The sequence below is a fragment of the Dendrobates tinctorius genome, unplaced genomic scaffold (assembly GCF_039654945.1).
Source record: "Dendrobates tinctorius isolate UK_male_01 unplaced genomic scaffold, ASM3965494v1 ptg000102l, whole genome shotgun sequence".
Taxonomy (NCBI): Eukaryota; Metazoa; Chordata; class Amphibia; order Anura; family Dendrobatidae; genus Dendrobates; species Dendrobates tinctorius.
Window position 1 is genome coordinate 8,710,779 of NW_027361770.1, and position 20,244 is coordinate 8,731,022.

The following is a 20,244-nucleotide window of genomic DNA, read 5'->3' on the forward strand; positions in this document are numbered from 1 at the left end:
TTTTTATGATGGTGTGAAATAAAGAATTGTTTTTTATTATTCAGCCGAGGAAGCGGTCCTGCTGCTGGGTTGTTGCCCTTCTATGTCCCCCTCCACGTCTCCTGGTGTACTGGCCTGTCTCCTGGTAACGCCTCCAGCCTCTGGACACTATGCTGACAAGCACAGCAAACCTTCTTGCCACAGCTCGCATTGATGTGCCATCCTGGATGAGCTGCACTACCTGAGCCCCTTGTGTGGGTTGTAGAGTCCGTCTCATGCTACCACGAGTGTGAAAGCACAACCAACATTCAAAAGTGACCAAAACATCAGCCAGAAAGCATTGGTACTGAGATGTGGTCCCCACCTGCAGAACCACTCCTTTATTTAGTGTGTCTTGATAATTGCCAATAATTTCCATAAGTATGTGGCTCATTCTTTTGTTATTTTTATTTGGGTGTTATTTACCTATGATGAAAGTTGCGACTTTATATTCAGCATCATGTTCACATCCATTATACAGTAGATTTGAGTTGAGCGAATATCTTCTGTTCCCCGCTTATTCGGAAAGCTATAGCGCTTGCCGAATAAGCTACAGAGGGAACCCGGTTTCCTGGATCACGCCGGCTGAACAGATGATCGTCGCTGCAGCTGCATGTGTCCCTGCGGTATCAAAGTCACAGCACATGCATGGGGAGCACAACACACAAGCTCTCCACGCATGTGCTGTGACACAGCTGTGACACATGCAGCTGCAGCAGCAATCAGCTGTTCAGCCGGCGTGATCCCGCTGTAGTAGCACTTGCCGAATAAGCGGGGAACCAAAGATATTTGCTCAACTCTATCATAATTATCCTATATTGCAAAATGCACCCAAGTAGCAAAGTGTCACAGCAGCTTTTTAAGTTGCAAGGGAGGATTTGTTCCATAAATGGATTTCTTTTTTACTACAAGCACTGACATCTGGAGAAATCTGCCTAATAAATGGAATCCAGTGGAGCATAATGGGATTTATGTGTTTATTTACCACCATGGTGCCATACAAGTTTGTTCTGAAATGTAAGGACAGCATTACTGAAATGTATTATACATATTCCAAATACACTTAATACCCTGGTGTGCCTGATGTCACAGTATTAAGCCTACTGTATTAGGCAATTTATTTTAAAAAAAGTAAAGTAAGGTACATCCAGCAAGGGGTCTTCGTAAAAATCCATAAAAACTCCAAAGTAACCGCATTTTTTCTTGCTGTATTACAAGACCTTCCGTGCTGAGGAGATCCTCGGACCATGGATGAGCTGAATATCAGGGTACTGCAAGGTTTCCTATGTCTTTTATATATTAATTATAGTTGCGACAAAGGAATGTCAAATATATAATTGCCATATATCTGGCCATTAACATCTTATTGGCAGCTTCACAATATAGAGGCAAATATAACAAACTAAATCAATATATTGCTAACTGCATCAAGTATTTAAATATCTGGCCACACAGGGTTAACTAAACAGGTCATTCACCTCTTCAATCCCAGTTGATAGCAGTGGTTTCACTTTCCAAAAAGAAAAGATAAGAAAAGGCCTACAGTCACTTGACCTTCAGAAGCCCTTACTAATGAGAAAGAAAACATGTGTAACTCGATACCGGCATTCACCTTCCTAGCTTTGTCTAGGACTCATAGACAGGTGGTCATCATTCACCAACCACTGAGACACATAATGCCAACAGCTGCACAGAGGTACATGCATGTATTTCCACCTGTATAACATCGTAAGAAACTCTTAATATAAACACTAACCGCAGTGACTAAGGAGACTGGAAATAGTCCTTGCACTTAACAGCACAGGGTTGGACAACAAGCAAGCTCTACAATATGTTTTAATTATTAAAACGTAACCCAAAAATACCATTATGCCTGTTCTGCACAAGCCTAAAAGAACTCAATGTGGGCCTCTAAAATGAATTAATCCAATACCGAGGGGATGTCAGGAAACACATTAACACAAGGCAAACTGGAGTGTTTAAAATATGGAAGCCCTCTGTTTCAGAGAGACTTTAATTGACATTTTCCATCTGCAAAAGGGATGAACGTAGCTGCTGCCATTAATAAAAAAGTGCACATTTTAAACATTAGCATGATGACCTTTATAGAGAGTAACATAAGCTCTATATTCCGAACAGAAAAATACGTACCGTATATACTCGTGTATAAGCCGAGATTTTCAGCCCATTTTTTTGGGCTGAAAGTCCCCCTCTCGGCTTATACACAAGTCATATACTGGGGGGGCATCGGTGGGGGAGGGGGAGCGGGGGTGTCAGATCATACTCACCCTTCTCTGCAGCTCCCCTGCTTGTTACATGTTGTCGGCGCTTCTCTCTTCCTGCTTCAGCTGTCAAATGGTACCCGCTCATTAAATATGCGCATATTTAATGAGCGGGTGCCAAGTGACCGCTGAACCAGGAAGAGAGCAGCGCCGACATACATGGAACAAGCAGAGGAGCTGCAGATACAAGCGCCAGGACCCGGTGAGTATGAAGGGGGGGGTTGGGAGGCATATTCACCTGTCCCTGTGCTCTGCTGTCTTGCGTCCTCTGCAGTGACATTCAGGTCAGAGGGCGCTATCGCGCTCTCTGCCTGCACAGTCACTGCAGAGCGCAACGCTGATGAGCAGGGGGCAGCGACTGAGGTGACTATACAGGTTTTTGGTTTTTTTTTGTAAGGGAGGCAGCGGCAGCAGCAACATGATGGGGCCACTCACTGTGCAGAAAAGCTGGGGCCACTCACTGTGCAGAAAAGCTGGGGCCACTCACTGTGCAGAAAAGCTGGGGCCACTCACTGTGCAGAAAAGCTGGGGCCACTCACTGTGCAGAAAAGCTGGGGCCACTCACTGTGCAGAATAGCTGGGGCCACTCACTGTGCAGAATAGCTGGGGCCACTCACTGTGCAGAATAGCTGGGGCCACTCACTGTGCAGAAAAGCTGGGGCCACTCACTGTGCAGAAAAGCTGGGGCCACTCACTGTGCAGAAAAGCTGGGGCCACTCACTGTGCATGATAACTGGGGCCACTCACTGTGCATGATAACTGGGGCCACTCACTGTGCATGATAACTGGGGCCACTCACTGTGCATGATAACTGGGGCCACTCACTGTGCACGATAACTGGGGCCACTCACTGTGCACATAACTGGGGCCACTCACTGTGCACATAACTGGGGCCACTCACTGTGCATCATAACTGAGGCCACACACTGCAGATAACTGAGGCCACTCACTGTGCACCCTCGGCTTATACACGAGTCAATAAGTTTTCCCAGTTTTTTGTGGCAAAATTAGGGGGGTCGGCTTATACTCGGGTCGTCTTATACTCGAGTATATACGGTACCTAATAATGATAAACAGGCTTGCGTGGATGGGTTCCTATACACTAGCAGAATGAGTGTATACCCAAAAAAATAAACTTTCAATTTTTTTTTTAAAGAACTCCCATCAAAGTTTTCATTCTAAAACATTGCAATCACCATATATATAGCACTGTGTATTTACAATCGCTCAATCTGCCTTTCTACCCAGCTAATCGTACTCTTTACTCTGCCCTATGTAGAAACAAGAAGTCTCTTTTCCCTGAATAAATCTTTCCAGTCTTCAACTCCTGACCCAGCTGCTCCCTTCTCCCTCTGCCAGGAACTTTTGCAATGACTGATGCATCATACAGAGAAAACTGATTCCCTTTCACTGCATAGAGCAAAGATTAAGCTAGTCAGTTTTTAATCACATGATGTCATGCACCTAATGGAAAAACAGAAGAATTATCTGGGTAGAAAGGCAAAATGAGCAATTGTAAGTGCACAGTGCTATATAATATGATGATTGTAATATACTAACTTTAAGGTAGAGTAAAAAATAAAATCCAAAGCTCCATCACGTAATGAGGACATGCAGGTTTCAAAATAAAATTAACTTTAATGGCCAGGGATCAGCAAGATGGCAAACGGAGGTGTATTTTGCATAATCACTGACTTGTCAGAAAGCTACTATACACAACAAATTAGCGTTCACTGTCACTAAGAGAACGGTTTGCAATTTAGTAGGATCGGATGGCAGGAGGGACTGAAGCACAGTCTTGCTCGTCCAGGGTTGAGTCAATTACTGGTCTGTATTGTAAAGTGACCTAGAAATAAAACAAAAAAAATGGTTTAACAAGCAGAATAATGTAAGGGCATAGAAGAAAACATATGAAGCCAAGTTGTTATATAGCAGCCTATAGGATATCATGCTCAGTATGTGTTTTCCATAGGTTAAGTTTTTAGAAAACTGAAAACGTAAATACTATAAATAATGAAGGTTTTTTTGTTTGACCCCAAGCTTATTTTCATTCCAGATTTGACTCCACACCTTTTGTTTAACCCCTTCGCACCCGAGCCTGTTTTTGCCTTCGTGACCGGGCCAATTTTTTCAATTCTGACCAGTGTCACTTTATGAGGTCATAACTCTAGAACGCTTCAACGGATCCTACTGATTCTGACATTGTTTTCTCATGACATATTGTACTTCATGATGATGGTAAAAATTTTTAGATATGATCTGCACTTATTTGTTAAAAAAAAATCAAAATTTGGCGAAAATTTAGAAAATTTTGCAATTTTCAAACTTTTAATTTTTATGCCCTTAAATCAGAGAGTGATATCGCACAAAATAGTTAATAAATAACATTTCCCACATGTCTACTTTACATCTGCACAATTTTGGAAACATAATTTTTTTTTTTAGGAAGTTATAAGGGTTAAAAGTTGACCAGCGATTTCTCATTTTTACAACAAAATTTACACCACCATTTTTTTTAGGGACCACCTCACATTTGAAGTGAGTTTGGGGGGTCAATATGACAGAAAAAACCCAAAAGTGACACCATTCTAAAAACTGCACCTCTCATTGTACTCAAAACCACATTCAAGAAGTTTATTAACCCTTCAGCTGCTTCACATGAATGAATGCAATATGGAAGGAAAAAATAAACATTTAACTTTTTTTCCACAAACATTTTACTTCAAAACCATTTTTTTTTATTTTCACAAGTGTAAAAAGAGAAAACGAACCACAAAATTTTTTGTGCAATTTCTCCCGAATACGCCAATATCCCGTATGTGGGGCTAAACCACTGTTTGAGCACACGGCAGAGCTCAGAACGGAAGGAGTGCCGTTTGACTTTTTCAATGCAGAATTGGCTGGAATTGAGATCGGATGCCATGTCGCATTTGGAGAGCCCGTGATGTACCTAAACAGTGGACCCCATTTTGGAAATTAGACCCCCCCCAAGGGACTTATCTAGATGTGTGGTGAGCACTTTGAACCCCCAAGTGTTTCAGTAAAGTTTATAATGTAGAGGCGTGAAAATAAAAAAATCATTTTTTTTCCACAAAAATGATCTTTTAGCCCCCCATTTTTATTTTCACAAGGGTAACAGGAGAAATTGGACGCTAAGAGTTGTTGTCCAATTTGTCCTGAGTACGCTGGTACCCCATATGTGGGAGAAAACTACTGTTTGGGCACATGTCAGGGCTCGGAAGGGAAGTAGTGACGTTCTGAAATGCAGACTTTGATGGAATGGTCTGCGGGCGTCATATTGCATTTACAGAGCCCCTGATGTACCTAAACAGTGGAAACCCCCAATTCTAATTCCAACCCTAACCCCAACACACCCCTAACCCTAATCTCAGCCCTAACCATAACCCTAACCACAAACCTAACACCAACACACCCATAACCTTAATCCCAGCCCTAGCCCTAACCCTAACCCTGAGGCTGTGTGCACACGCTGCGGATTTTGCTGCAGTTCCGCAGCGGTTTTGGCCGCTGCGGACCCGCAGCAGTTTCTGCTGCGGTGTACAGTACCATGATTCCCTATGGGAATCGAAAACCGCAATGCAGACGGTGCGGAATTTTCCGCGCGGATTATCTGCGGTTTTCAATCCGCAGAAAGAATTGACATGTCAATTCTTTCAGCGGATTCCGCTGCGGTTTGCCATCTCCTCCATTGAGGAGATGAAAAACCGCAGGGCAAAACCGCAGAGCAATCCGCAGGTAAAACTGCAGGTCTTTCGACCTGCGGTTTCACCTGCGGATTTTACAAAATCCGCGAGGATGAATCCGCACCTAATCCGCGGCGTGTGCACACAGCCTAGCCCTAACCCGTGTACCGGCTTTTTATTTCTTTACTTTTTTTTATTTTTGTGACAAGATCGCTGCCCTGCGATCTGACTCATAGTAACGTCACTTCTCCTTTGATCTCACACTGACAGATGATCAGAGGTGAAGCAGCTTTACTATGTGACAAGATCGCTGCCTGGCACATAATAACGCGACTTCTCCTCTGATCTCACAGTGACAGATGATCAGAGGTGAAGCAGCGTTACTGTGTGACAAGATCACTGCCTGGCACAGCTGTGCCAGGCAGCGATCTTGTCACACAGTAACGCTGCTTCACCTCTGATCATCTGTCAGTGTTAGATCAGAGGAGAAGCCGCGTTACAATGAGTGAGATCACCGGGAAACAAGCAGCTTTCCCAGCGATCGCTCCCATTGGCTGCTGTGACGCTGACGTCATCAGGACCTAAACCAATCAGGTCTCGATGACGTCGGGGGTCCCAGCATGCATTGCGCACCGGGATCCCCACGTTGTAAGGTATGTGGGGGTCCTGGGGGGCACAAAACCGCCCAGTAGATAAACGTCGGCGCTGCACAAAGCCCAGCAAGCGCCAACGTTTATCTACTGTGGGCGGTCGGGAAGAGGTTAAAAGGGCTCCTTCCATTTTACACTTATCCCTGATCATCAAGTTGTTTGTACGGGGGCAAACTTTAATGTTAGGACATGTGCACACACAAATCTTGTGCCAGCCCCACTATTACTATGCAAAGTCACCTTGGACTCACTTAAAGGTTAATGTTTTCCTTTCATTTCGTATACAGAACAACGACAATACTGATGATACCAGTTGCACCAAAGAATGACAATATGTTAAATTTTCCATGTGTATACTCTAAAAAGAGGTCTCTGTAATTTGTACTTTCACATTTTTGTTACTGTTAAACGCAAATTTTGATAAATACATAATGCTGTTGTCAGTATAAGCTCACTGATACATTCACAATTCAAGGGCTTCTATCATAATAAAAAATTGCTGCAGATAGTTACACCTGGACAGAATGAAGATATGGATGCATTCTTTCTGCATCAGATGTCTCTGTTCTCAGAAAGCATGACAATGTTCACAGGAGGTTTTAACTATACAGATATTTGTTGGGAATCTCTCTCAGGTCCAGAATATTCTCATCTCCTCTTAGGACAACTCTTTCAAAAGGTAGTCTGCAATCTTGAACCTTATTCTTACCAAGGAGGAAATGGTTCTCAAATTTTGTATTACAAGAGGAGGAAAAGCAAGTGTGGACTCAGACTTTAAGGTTGGACTTGAGAAAGGCAGATTTTAATGGATGTAAAAGGTCGGAAAAGGTCGAATGGCTGGATGTACTAAAGGACAGAAATGTCCAAGAAGGATGGGAGATTTTGCTAAATGAAATTTTCACTGCACAATCGGTAACAATGCTGAAAAGAAAAAAGAATTGGAAGCATTTAAATAGACAAGGCTGGATGAACACAGAACTTGTTATAAAAGAAATGTATATTAAATAGAAAGAGATGGGCATATCTAAAGAATTATATATAATACGATTTGCAGGGAATGCAGAGCAAGCGATAGAAAAGCAATCAAAAATGGATTTTGGGGTATGCCAAAAGCAAAAGAAAAGGCAAAGATGTTACAGGATTTTTACAGGATGAAAAGGGTGAAGTGGTCAAAAATGAGGCTGAGAAGGCCGAACTTTTAAATTTCTATTTTGTATCTGTGTTCTCTAAAAAAGTAAATGTAACATCAACTGATCTTCACGGTTCTATTGTAGGAATAAAAGAATCCACACTATCTATAAACAGAGATGGTGAGGGAACACTTCAGTAATTTAAATTAATTTAAATCTCCTGGTTCAGATGACTTACATCCTAGAGTACTGAAAGAGTTAGCAGAGGAAATTGCAGAACAACTAGCAAGAGTCTTTGAAAAATCTTGGCAAACAGAAGTCCCAAAAGATTGAAGGGCAAATGTTATCCATATCTTCAAAAAAGGAAAGGAAAGAAGATGGAACCAGAAAATTACAGGCCAGTGAGCCTTACTTCTATACCAGGAAAGGTCTTTGAACAAATTACTAAAGAGCATGTATGTAAATACTTAGATAAGAATACAGTAATTAATCAGAGCCAGCATGATTTTGTAGCAAACAAGTCATGCCAGACTAATCTAATTTCCTTCTATGATGGAATCACTGACTGGGTGGATCAGGGAAATGCGGTAGATATAGTATATCTCAACTTCAGCAAAGCATTTGATAAAGTATCTCATACTATCCTTATTGAAAAAAATGACCAGGTATGGGATTGACAAGGCTTTAGTTAGGTGGATTCATAAGTGGCTCAGAGATCGTACACAAAGAGTGATCATAAATGATTAAACATAAAATTGTAATCGTGTTTCAAGTGGGGTACCACAAGGCTCTGTTCTTGGCTTTTGTTCAACATTATTATAAATGATCTAGATAAGGGAACTGTAGGTAAATTAATCAAATTAGCAGACGATACAAAACTAGGAGGGATAGCTAATAACACTAGAGAAGACAGAGAAATAATTCAGAAGGATCTAGATAAGCTTGAACAATGGACAACAACTAATAGAATGGTATTTAACAGGTAGAAATGCAAGATTCTACATCTGGGCAAGGAAAAAAAATTACATCTCCCGAATCGGAGGAATAGAACTAAGCAACAGCACATGTGAAAAAACTTATACTAATAGAACACAGACTGCACATGAGTCAACAGTGTGATGCAGCAGCAAAAAAGGCAAACAGTTCTAGGCTGTATTAAGAGAAACAGTCTAAATCACGTGAAGTAACTATCCCCCTCTACTCCTCCTTGGTCAGGCCTCATCTGGAATACTGCGTCCAGTTATGGGCACCCCATTTTAAAAAGACATTGAAAAACTGGAGCAAGTTCAGAGAAGAGCTACTAGAATGTTGAGCGGACTGCAAAGTTATGTCCTACGAGGTACGGTTAAAGGATCTGTGAATGTTTAGCTTGCAAAAAAGAAGGCAAAGAGAAGACTTAATAGCTTTCTACAAATATCTGAAAGGAGGTCAGTGTAAAGAGAGCATCCTTATTCTCATTTTCACATGGAAACATGAGAAGCAATGGAATTAAACTGAAAGGTAGAAAACACCGATTAGATATTAGAAAAACTTTTTGACAGCGAGGGTGATCAATGAGTGGAACAGGCTGCCACGAGAGGTGGCGAGTTCTCCTTCAAAGGACGTCTTCAAACACAGACTGGTTAGACATCTGTCTGAGATGGTTTATTGAATCTTGCGCTACATTGAGTAGGGGGTTGGACACGATGACCCTTGAGGTTCCTTCCAACTCTAGCATCCTATGATTCTATGAAAATAAACAAGTTTGCAAATCAGGGCTGTGGAGTCGGTAAGCCACAGTTGCGACTCCGACTCCTGGATTTTATCAGGCTCCGACTCCGGCTCCGACTCCTTCATAAATGGCCAATTCATAACAACAAATTTACTGTTGTAAAATATTAAACATCGTGCTTATTCAGTTTCTCACCATCATATAAGTAATCAGACCACTTAGAGCAAAAACTACATTTATTAGAATACAATAAGAATATAGCAAATAACTTTTATAAACTTGCAGTTAATAAGAAGAAATCTATAAATTTGTCCTCAGAAAAAGTATTGCCTCTGTCAGATCCTCCTTTATGGATGCCCTCAAATCTGATCTAATTATTTTGAGAGCATAGAACAACCTCTCTACACTAACTTGTGTTGGTGGCAAAGCAGTAACCACTCGGGCAACATCTCTGACAATGTCAGGATACAGAGGAATCGCTTGTTGCACTGTTATTTTTGATGAACGGTCAAATTTCTCAATTTCTTTTAGTGCACATGAAAAATTCTGCTGAAATGTACTGGCTGTGTTCCTTGATGGGGATGACTCTTCTATGCGGGAACGCTTTGCACGGTCCTTGTGATCCAAATATTTTTCGAAATTAAATTCTTCATCAGTTGATGAGGGTGAAGATGTGGCAGGACGACCAAATTCTTCTTGTTCCTCCTGACTGTTCTGCAACCCTTTCATCTTTACTGCTATTTCAAACAGAGCTTCTTTTCCTTTACTTAGCTGTTGATCATCTAGAAGAATCCGATGCATTGGGTCTACATAAACAGCTGCCAAAAGAATGTTATTTTGTAATAGTAGCTCCTCTCGCCGTTTCATTGATGTAGCAATGCCACTTGCAATTAACCCTCCTCTTTGGGACAGGCGAAACATCAGGTTCTTCCACTCCTTTAAGAAAATACCTGGAGTTAAGTCCTCTGCTTGTAATTTTTTAGTCACTGTAAATGGGTGCTCTAGCAATTTTTCCAGCTCAGTCACCTGATTCCACGGACTTTCATTCAGCGTCAGTTGAGGGTTAGCCATGTCTACAAGAAAGGTTTTCAGCTCAACCAAGCGCTGAATCATTAAGTAAGTACTGCCCCATCATGTGGCTTGATCAATAATTGCCCCTTTTCCAGCACGTCTCTTCAAAATTGAGTCAACTTTAGGGGTTCTGGCAACAGTAGCCAATTTTCTCACCTTGCCAATCAGTGCAGCAGCATGTCCTTCTTGCAGACTGTCTCTTATAGCCAGCTGTAGCGTATGCACAACACAGCGCATGTGATGAATGAAAGAACATATTGACACAGTTTCAACAAGATCATCTAAACTATCATGTTGCTGTTCATCTGAAGCAAAGTTTGCTCCTCAGTTACAATACTGTGTTCCTCTATTTCAAACATTTCTGTGTCTGTGGACCCAGAATGTTCTTCTAGCCGCTGGTCACCATCATTACTCTCATTCATTAGCTTAATAGTACTTATCATATTTTAAGCATTGTCAGTTACGACAGAAAGAACTTGCTCTTTTTTAAGTTCATAGTCTTGCAGAAACTCTTCCACCAAGACCTGGAGAAACTCACTGGTGTGATGAGCTTTGGTGTCTTTTACTGCCAATGTCTTGGTAACTATTTCATTTTTGTCACAAACAAATCGGACATTGATGGCAAAATAGTTCACTCTGTGACGTGTGCAGGCATCCATTTTAAGAAACAGAAAGCGTCTCTTGAGAGTTTTTTTAAGTTCTTCCTTTTGTTTAAAAGCTTCTTCGATTACTAATTTTCTAATACTCTCTCTCTCCAGAGAAACACCAAGCTTGCGGGCCATTTCCCCATTCAGACACATAAAAGCTGGTCGTGAAAATAATGAAATAGGCACACTATCCTTTACAACAAGCTCTATGATCTGTTTTTTTAAATGTATCTACTGTCATTGTCACAGTAACTTTGTCACTGACAAAATATCTTGCAACTGATGGCTGCAAAGTTCTCTGCTCCTTTGTTTGGCTGGAAGAGCTGGGCACTGGTTCATTGGTTTGGATGCAGTCTTTCTCATCCACTGCTTTCAGTACTTCTGGATGAAAGCGCTGTAAATGTCTCTTTAGATTAGAAGCTCTGGTAGGAGCATTTTTATCTTTGCCTGAATATGCACTCATCTTGGCTTCACAGCATTTGTTTTCGTCTGGATCATTTGTCATACACTGACAGACATAATGTTTTCTATCTTGAGTGATGGTGAAATGTTCAAATACAGCTGATTTAATGTGATGCTTCTTTGACATTCTCAGGTTTTTAATTCTGCATTCACAATCCAAATGACAATTGTTTTTCCTAAAAACAATTGTACAAAATTATTGCCTGGTCGTACAACTGATATAGTGGTCAGTAATACTGTTATTATTCCTCATGTACTCACAGTTAACTGATGCAAAGTTTGTTGAAAGGATAATACTTCTTACAGTCTTCCTCTTCTGAGTAGCAGGCAGCTGTGATATGCTTGGAAGACGCACACCTAGTATGATCTAGTCTAGAGGAGGAGCTTTACTACTAAGAATTTGCAACACATTTTCACTTTCAGTTTCATACATTGTAAGTAGGGGGGTTGGGGCAACATGAGGTTAACCAAGTATAAGATTAGATAAGGGCAGTGGAGAACAGTGACACACAAGAAGTAAGAAATGTCTCTATCTCCAGCAGAACTGCTTATCACTGTTGTTCATAGTTTGATAGAACATATATATTTGAGTAACATTTATAAAATTCATATGAAAGTTAAATTATGAAATATTAATACATTTTTTTTAAAGCTGGAGTCGGAGTCGGTACATTTCTACCGACTCCAACCAAAACTAACTCCGACTCCACGACTCCGACTCTGACTCCACAGCCCTGTTGCAAATTACTTGCTTTGTCTATCCACTGTTATTCTCCTGACAATGTACATAGTGTACAACTAGATTCCAAGGAGATTTACCACCAGAGTCTGGCCGAGTATGTGCAGTAAACTTACATTCCATAAGAAGCGCTAAAGATGTATTCTCAAGTTGTTTCTTAGCAGCACACAGCTCTGCAGTCTAATTACTTCATGGTTGCAGTGGGGCAGGCATTATTCTTAGAGTGTCAGTCCTCTGCTGTTTCCTTCTGTCAAAGTCATTGTTCTAAAGTGTTCACTGTTATCATTATATTTGCATATTGAGAAAGAGAAAAAAAAAAGCAGCACAAAAAATATTCTGTGCAAAAGCTTCCCAGGTATGTACCAAACCTTGTAAATATATCCAAAAAATGGAAGTAGCACACTAGTTAGTTGAAAAACACGTGCAATGTATTTGCCCATATGGCGACGTTTCTGTCCAGAGATGTGGACCTTTCTATCTTGAGAAAGGTCTGTATTTCTGGACCGAAACGTCGCCATATGAGCAATTTAATTGCACATGTTTTTCATCAAACTGGTGTGCTGCTTTCATTTTTTGGATGCATTTGCAAATAGAGACAACAGTGCATTTGAAAAAACACATAGCTCAGGAAAGAGGTGTGATTAGAACTGCTCTGGACACTGCTGATGCTGGGAGTGGGATACTTGTGATTACGCCAAACTTATAGCAGCTTGGTCAGGAGTTGAAAGTGAGCGGAAGAGGTGAGCCGGTAACTGCTCTGTAGAAATCAGTGGCCTGGAGAAAGCTATCCGGGATCTCCTTTTGCTAAACCACTCACTTGCTGCCACTGTGGACAGATGCATCTAAGTAGATACACTGCTGGAACCAAAGGTCGGCCTGGTCTCGGCACATACAATAGAAGCTCAATGGTGTATAACAGCCACAATCTTCCCAATGGCGGGAAATCACAAGCAAGTTGGACATGCAGTTACACATATTCATGGGAAGGGGTTAACAAAATTTCAGGTTGCGTTCATGCGATCAGGTTTTCGAAAATAGAGCCAGAACTGGATTCAAGAGGTCTATTCTTCATAGGCGTCTTTTGTTTATGAGCCATTCCTGACGTCAAAAACTGCATAAAAAAAACTAAATGTGGAAACATATCCCTACGGAGGGTTATTTCACGCATCCTGGGGAAGATTTAACTAAGGTAAATAAAGCAGAATTTACACAGAAAAGGTTGTCTTTCATGACTTATGCCTTGCCTGACAAGCGCATGGCCTTGTGTTAAACATGTGTGGCAAAAATGTGCCTAAAGTCACCTAAAAAAGTGGTGTTAAACATAGACTAAACAGTCTAAAAATATGCCAAATTTACTATACACAAAGAACCAAAAAAATAAATCTGGTACACTTTAAGACCGTCTAGTGTACATCTGCACTTTTTTTTAACCAAGGACGAAGTGTATTCTAAAAGAATGGGAAATATAATAGATAGATTTTTATTTGTAATTGCTCTATTCACTTCTGGCTTAAATGCAGCAGCATTTTTTTATTCCAAAAAGACGCTGTGTGCATGTAATGCACCCTTAAAAGGTTTTTTCCTCTCTTGTCACTTTTTTATTCTTTATTTTCATACTTTTCCTTACCAAACTTAATTTGTGATGTCTCAGATGTCTTTATGTATGTGTATAATGCATATACATAATTATGCGCACAGGTTTTCAACATCTAAGGAACATGTTGACCAGACAACAAAATAAGAAAACCAGGTCTAAACTAGGCCCCCACAACATACATAATATGGGCATGTATTGACAATACAACCCTCTTTAGGGAGTAGCTAGAGTTGTAAACTGGCAAATATAACATAACATACAGAAGATCTTATTTTATTTGCTCCAATCCTGGGTGGTGCAGTCAAATTACCTTGCCCTTCTGATCAACAAATGAGAGTGTATGTTTTCTCCAATGTTCTTCAATAGGTTTCTTCTGCTGTCCTTGTAGTGGCTTAGAGAAATCATATTCATCAATTCTGACCTACAAAGAACAAACCGATAAAAGACCTAATCAGTCATTCTAACCTTTCTGAAACTGAATGGGACACAGGAGATTATCTATACCGCTCCACCACTGAGTAGGGCCCTAATTGGTCTTAAAATGGAAAAAGAGGCTGGCCACTTTTACTCAACTTTAACAATTGTATTGGTGACATGATTTGGTGACACTAATATACAAGTATTAGGAGTTTTCCTCTTGCACTTGTAAGTGCAGCCTTCTATAAACTGTCTACTGTGCACAAAATGGCAGCTGATAGAGGAGCATGTGATGAGAGCTGTTCTTCAGCCCAATGCAGTTGGAAAACATTGTACATAGAAAAGATGTTTTTAATTTGAGGAGGTCGATGGACAGGTCTTGTCACATGTCACATCAGTGGCCATTGTGTGAACCGGAACTCAATGCGGTTACTGAAGAAGTCCGCACTTCACAAAGAAGGAGAACCTATGATAATAAGTCTGATTAAGGGCCATAAAATCACATCCGCAATACAATTATTAGAATAAATATACAATGGCCAACAACTTTACATTTCAAGAGCAGCACGTTAGCTTATAGAAAAGATTGCATTATGAATACATTCAACAAGGTACGGTACGTAAGGCAATTGCCAATTCCTCTTACTGAGGTAATTACCAGTGTGCAGTATTAAGTACAAATCTTGCAAAAGGTAGGGTAATTCAGGAAATCGCTTGTGCCTAATGCTATGGGGATGTATAACACTTCACTAAGGGTGAAAGATGGCTACGACCTAGGGATGGCGCACTAAGGGAAATGATCAGAGACTTGTGTAACTTTGTTTGTTACATATTGTGGTTAGTCATCTGCAAGACCTGTGTCTGGTAATTACTCTATGTAATGCTGTTGGTAATGTTTTGTTTGTAATGCTGTTGTAACGCTGCTGTGATACCATAATTTCCCTCGAGATCAATAAAGTGTATCGTATCTTAATGCTGAGCTGGGAACGTAGTCAAACATCTTATGTAGCCCATGGCTGACTGTGCATCTTATTTTAAAGAGTAGAAGTAAATAAGCGGATGCTGAGCAACTATCGTGCATATTTTTATCCCAAGGGAACATACAATCAAGCATCAAAAAATCCAACATGACCAATACCCCACCCGACATCTGCTGTTGGGGGACAGTTTGGACACCCTCAAACACATTAGATGATCAGCCATTCCCAGAGAAGTTCCAACACACAGAGGCTGTGACAAATACCCAACAGTGGACTACATCACTCATACAATAATATGAGAGCTACTTTACACATATGTCTTGGATAGTTTTGCTAGATACCTGTTAAAAAAGATGCCATCATAGCCTATAGGTTACTAATGTCAGTGTGAGGCAGATGTCAGCCATTTATAGGCTACATTTTCAACTGTTTAGCTGATAAATCACGAAAGGCTATTGAGAACCCCATGAAATATCCCTTAAATACATCCTTGTGGAGGACGCCATACAATGGTAGCAGTCACTAATGGTTACCCTAATTAATATCTATAAGAGAGATACCTTGTCTGAAATACTGTGACTGTCTACGACTATATATAAGCCCTTCCTTTACCTTCCCTGACTGTGTATAGGCCATGATGGAAAAGGGTTTTGCTAAATTAGTGACCTCTTCCTGCTGCAACCAAGTTTCATTTTTGAACTTACATGTGTCTTCCTTTCTCCAAGAGCAATCATTTTTTATTTTTCTGCTGACAGCGATATAACAGAAGGTGTTTGTGGGACGACTTGTAGCCTTGAATGACACCATTCATTTCACTATGCAATGTAGTGGAAAATGGATTTTTTTCACAGTGCTCTTTACACAGAAAAATGACTAGACAATATAATTCTCCCGGTGAGTACGATTATGCCCATTCCAAAGTTGTATAGTTCAGTTCTTTTTTATTTTAGCTGTGAATATTAATTCAGAAATTTGTAAAAAGAAAACAAAAATTTGTCATTTTCTGAGACCTGTAACTATGTAATTCTTCAATCTGTGGAGCTGTATGAGGGCTTGTTTATATTGATACCATTCTGGGGTACATGCATGTACCAACCTTGAAGCCATGGGATTCGTTCAGCATGTTATGGCTGCCATGGTAATCTATCAGCAAGATATAACTTTTTATTGTCCTGTCAATATGGCCGTGTGAGGGCTTGTTTATGTGTGACGAGGTGTAGTTTTAAAACAACATTGATTTTACCAAATAGTGTACTGGAAAACGGGGAAAAAAATTCAAAGTGTGGTGAAATTCCCCAAAAAGTGCAACTCTACAGTTGCTTTTTTCTTTTTTAAACCATGTTCACTAAATGCTAAAACTGACTTGCCATTATGATTCCCCAGGTCATTAAGAGTTCATAGATACCCAACATGTCTAGGTTCTTTAAGTGGTGAAAAAAATATCCAATGTTTGTGCACTTTTCAGGATCTGGGGATGGGTGAGGGCTTATTTTTTGCACGCAGAGCTGACGATTTAATTGATATCATTTTGGTGTAGATAAGATCTATCGATCGTCTGTTATTGCATTTTAATGCAATGTTGTGGCCACCAAAAAAATGTAATTCTGGCATTCTGATTGTTTTCGAGCTGTGTCGTTTACTGATCAGATTCTTTTTTATATATTGACAGATCGGGCAATACCAGATATGAGGTTTTTTTATTGTTTTATTTTCACTGGGGCGAATTGGTGAGGGGGATTTAAAAAAAAAAAAAAAATTTAGATTTTATTTTTTAAAACCTTTTTTTTTTCCCCCACTTTTTACCTGCTTCAATAGTCTCCATGGGAGACTTGAAGATGCGATCATCTGATCTGATCACCTGTGTTACACAGATCAGGGCTTCAGCTGCTCACTTGGTATGAGCGCCGACCATTTCCGGCATGTACACATTAAATGCCGCTGTTAAGAGTTTGACAGCGGCATTTAACATGTCAACAGCTCGGGGTAGATCATGATTCCACCTGCGGCTGTTAGGGGCACATGACAGCTAATCAGATCAGTTGTCATGTGCCCGAAAAGACAGGGGGAGGCACCCAATGACTAACACTGCATATCATTGGGTGTTAGGGGGTTTTAAAAAGGAATCAGTCAGCTAGCACTATTGTGTGCAAACACAGGAAACACACTCCTGTGCTGAACACAAGCTGTATTTAAAACAGGAGGGATCAAAATATGGATGTCAAAAAATCAAGTTGCCGTTATTAAAAGTAGAAAATTTATTTGACATTTGTTGCCTGTACTAATAACCACTTAACTTCATCTGTCAGACAGGCATGGCAGATGTGCACCAGATTTGTATGGATTGAGATCAGGAGCAAATCCGGAAAATCAGGAGCTTCATACACAAAGGGTGGCAGCTGTACTACACAGCTGGCACCTATCTGTAACTTCTGGACAATTCTGATTAAAATACTGCAATCTTTTGGATGTCACGGTCAATAGCATCAATTGCATCCAAGTGGTAAAGGCCCCGTCTCACTAAGCGATCTCGGTAGCGAGATCGCTGCTGAGTCACAACTTTTGTGACATAACAGCGATCTCACCAGCGAGATCGCTGTGTGTGACAGCGATCAGCGAGCGGCCCCCCTGCCGGTATCGCTGATCGCTGGAAGAAACCTCTGGACATTTCTTTGGTCGCTGGTCTCCCGCTGGCTAGCACGCATCGCTGTGTGTGACAGGCGGGAGACCAGCGATCAGGTGTAAAAAAATAATAAAAAAATAAAAAATATAGTTATTCTCACCTTCCGACGTCCCGTTCAGCCATCCTGCCTCTCTCCACGCTCCGGTCCCAGTGATCCTTTGCACGAATGACCGCGAGACTTTGTTATCCCGCGAGACCGTGACATCTCGCGGTCATTCGTGCAAAGGATCACTGGGACCGGAGCGTGGAGAGAGGCAGGATGGCTGAACGGGACGTTGGAAGGTGAGAATACCACCATGGTTACTTACCGGTAGCCGGTTTTTCCGGAACCCATGACAGCACCACATGAGAGAGGGATCCGCCCCGCCAGGACAGGAACCTACTGAAATATAAGGGGCGGCACCTCTCCCCCGCTTCAGTTGGATTACAGAGCATTGAGAGGACTTCCCGGTTAGTTACATGTTTATCCAACACCACATCACACAAATACACCCGACTATTGTGCACACCCATACGGTAAAAAAAGGGGGGGGAATATACGGGTGCTGTCATGGGTTCCGGAAAAACCGGCTACCGGTAAGTAACCATGGTGGTTTTCCCTTCACCCATGACAGCACCACATGAGAGATTTTTGGAGACTTCGAAACACCTTAGGGAGGGACCACCGCTTGCAGCACCCTTCTACCAAAGGTCAAGTCAGCCGAGGAGGACAGATTTAATCTATAGTGCTTAAAAAAGGTTGAGGGTGAGGCCCAGGTAGCGGCCTTACAAATTTGCTCAATTGATACCTCTGCCTTTTTTGAGCCCAGGAGGTCGCCACGGCTCTGGTGGAATGAGCCTTGATGCCATCAGGAATCGGAACACCACTAGCTGAGTAGGCTACACTAATGGCCTCCCTAATCCATCTGGCAATAGTCCCTTTCGATACTCCATAACCCTTCCTGGCACCCTGGAAGGCTACAAATAGGGACTGGGACCTCCTCCACTGGCTGGTTACTGATATATACTCTAAGAGGGCTCTTTTCACATCTAGATTATGGAATTTCTCCTCTCCTGGGTTTTTCGGATTTTCACAGAAGGAGGGGAGGACGATTTCCTGGCTACGGTGAAAATCCGACACCACTTTCGGTAAATAAGCAGGGTCTGTTTTTAGGACAATTCTGTCCTGGTATACCTGGGTATACGGTGGACTAACTGATAGGGCCTGCAGGTCACTTACCCTACGTGCCGATGTAAGGGCCACTAGAATAATGGTTTTTAGGGTAAGATATTTCACTGATAGTTGTTGTACTGGTTCAAATGGTTCCTTTGTGAGAGCTTCTAACACAAGGTTTAAATCCCAGGGAGCCATTTTTTGCGATGGGACTGGTCTAGACCTGTGGCAGGATTTAATAAACCTAGCTATCCATCTGTTTGCCGCTATGTTACAATTATATAGAGCGCCTAGCGCTGAAACTTGTACTTTGAGTGTATTTACCGCTAGGCCTAGCTGTAGACCTGTCTGTAAGAACTCTAAGATAGTCTTGATCGGGGGTTCTTGGTCTAATGGTTTCCCCAGAAACTGCAGAAACTTATTCCATATTCTACCGTATATATTAGTTGTTACTGGCTTCCTACTTTTCATCAGTGTAGCCACCAACCCAGGGGAGAATCCTCTATTACTTAAAAGTGACCTTTCAAATTCCACGCCGTCAGATGGAACCCCTTGACTTGCGTGTGGAATACCGGACCCTGAGCTAGCAGGTCTGGAATCTCTGGCAGTACCCACGGATCTGAGAGGGACATTATCTGTAGTAGTGAGAACCATGGCCTTTTTGGCCAGAACGGGGCTATTAAGATCACTCTGGCCTGATCTTCCCTTATCTTCTTCACTACTACTGGGATTAGAGCTACCGGAGGAAAGGCATAACTTAGCTTGAAATCCCACGGAATTTGCAAAGCGTCCACTGCCCATGGCTCTTCCTTTGGGTTCAGTGAACAGAATCTTTTTACCTGCCTGTTGCTTCTGTTGGCAAAGAGGTCTATTACTGGCTCTCCCCAAAGATGTACTATCTTTTGGAACACTACCCGATTCAGGGTCCATTCCCCCTGTTTTAGTGTGTTGCGGCTTAGGAAATCGGCTTGTGTGTTTTCTACCCCTCTGATGTGTAGGGCTG

General features: G+C 41.5%; 1 protein-coding gene across 1 annotated transcript in view; it reads right to left on the reverse strand.

Annotated features, from left to right (window-relative positions):
- Positions 1-981: 981 nt before the first annotated feature.
- Positions 982-20,244, reverse strand: part of SDHA (succinate dehydrogenase complex flavoprotein subunit A) — a 114,805-nt gene continuing 95,542 nt past the window's right edge. Inside the window, exons 14-15 of the mRNA XM_073587714.1 lie at positions 14,322-14,432; positions 982-4,146 (exon numbers count right to left, since the gene is read on the reverse strand). Coding sequence (XP_073443815.1) covers positions 4,060-4,146; positions 14,322-14,432 — 198 coding nt within the window. The 3' untranslated portion in view covers positions 982-4,059. The remainder of the gene's footprint in view (positions 4,147-14,321; positions 14,433-20,244) is intronic.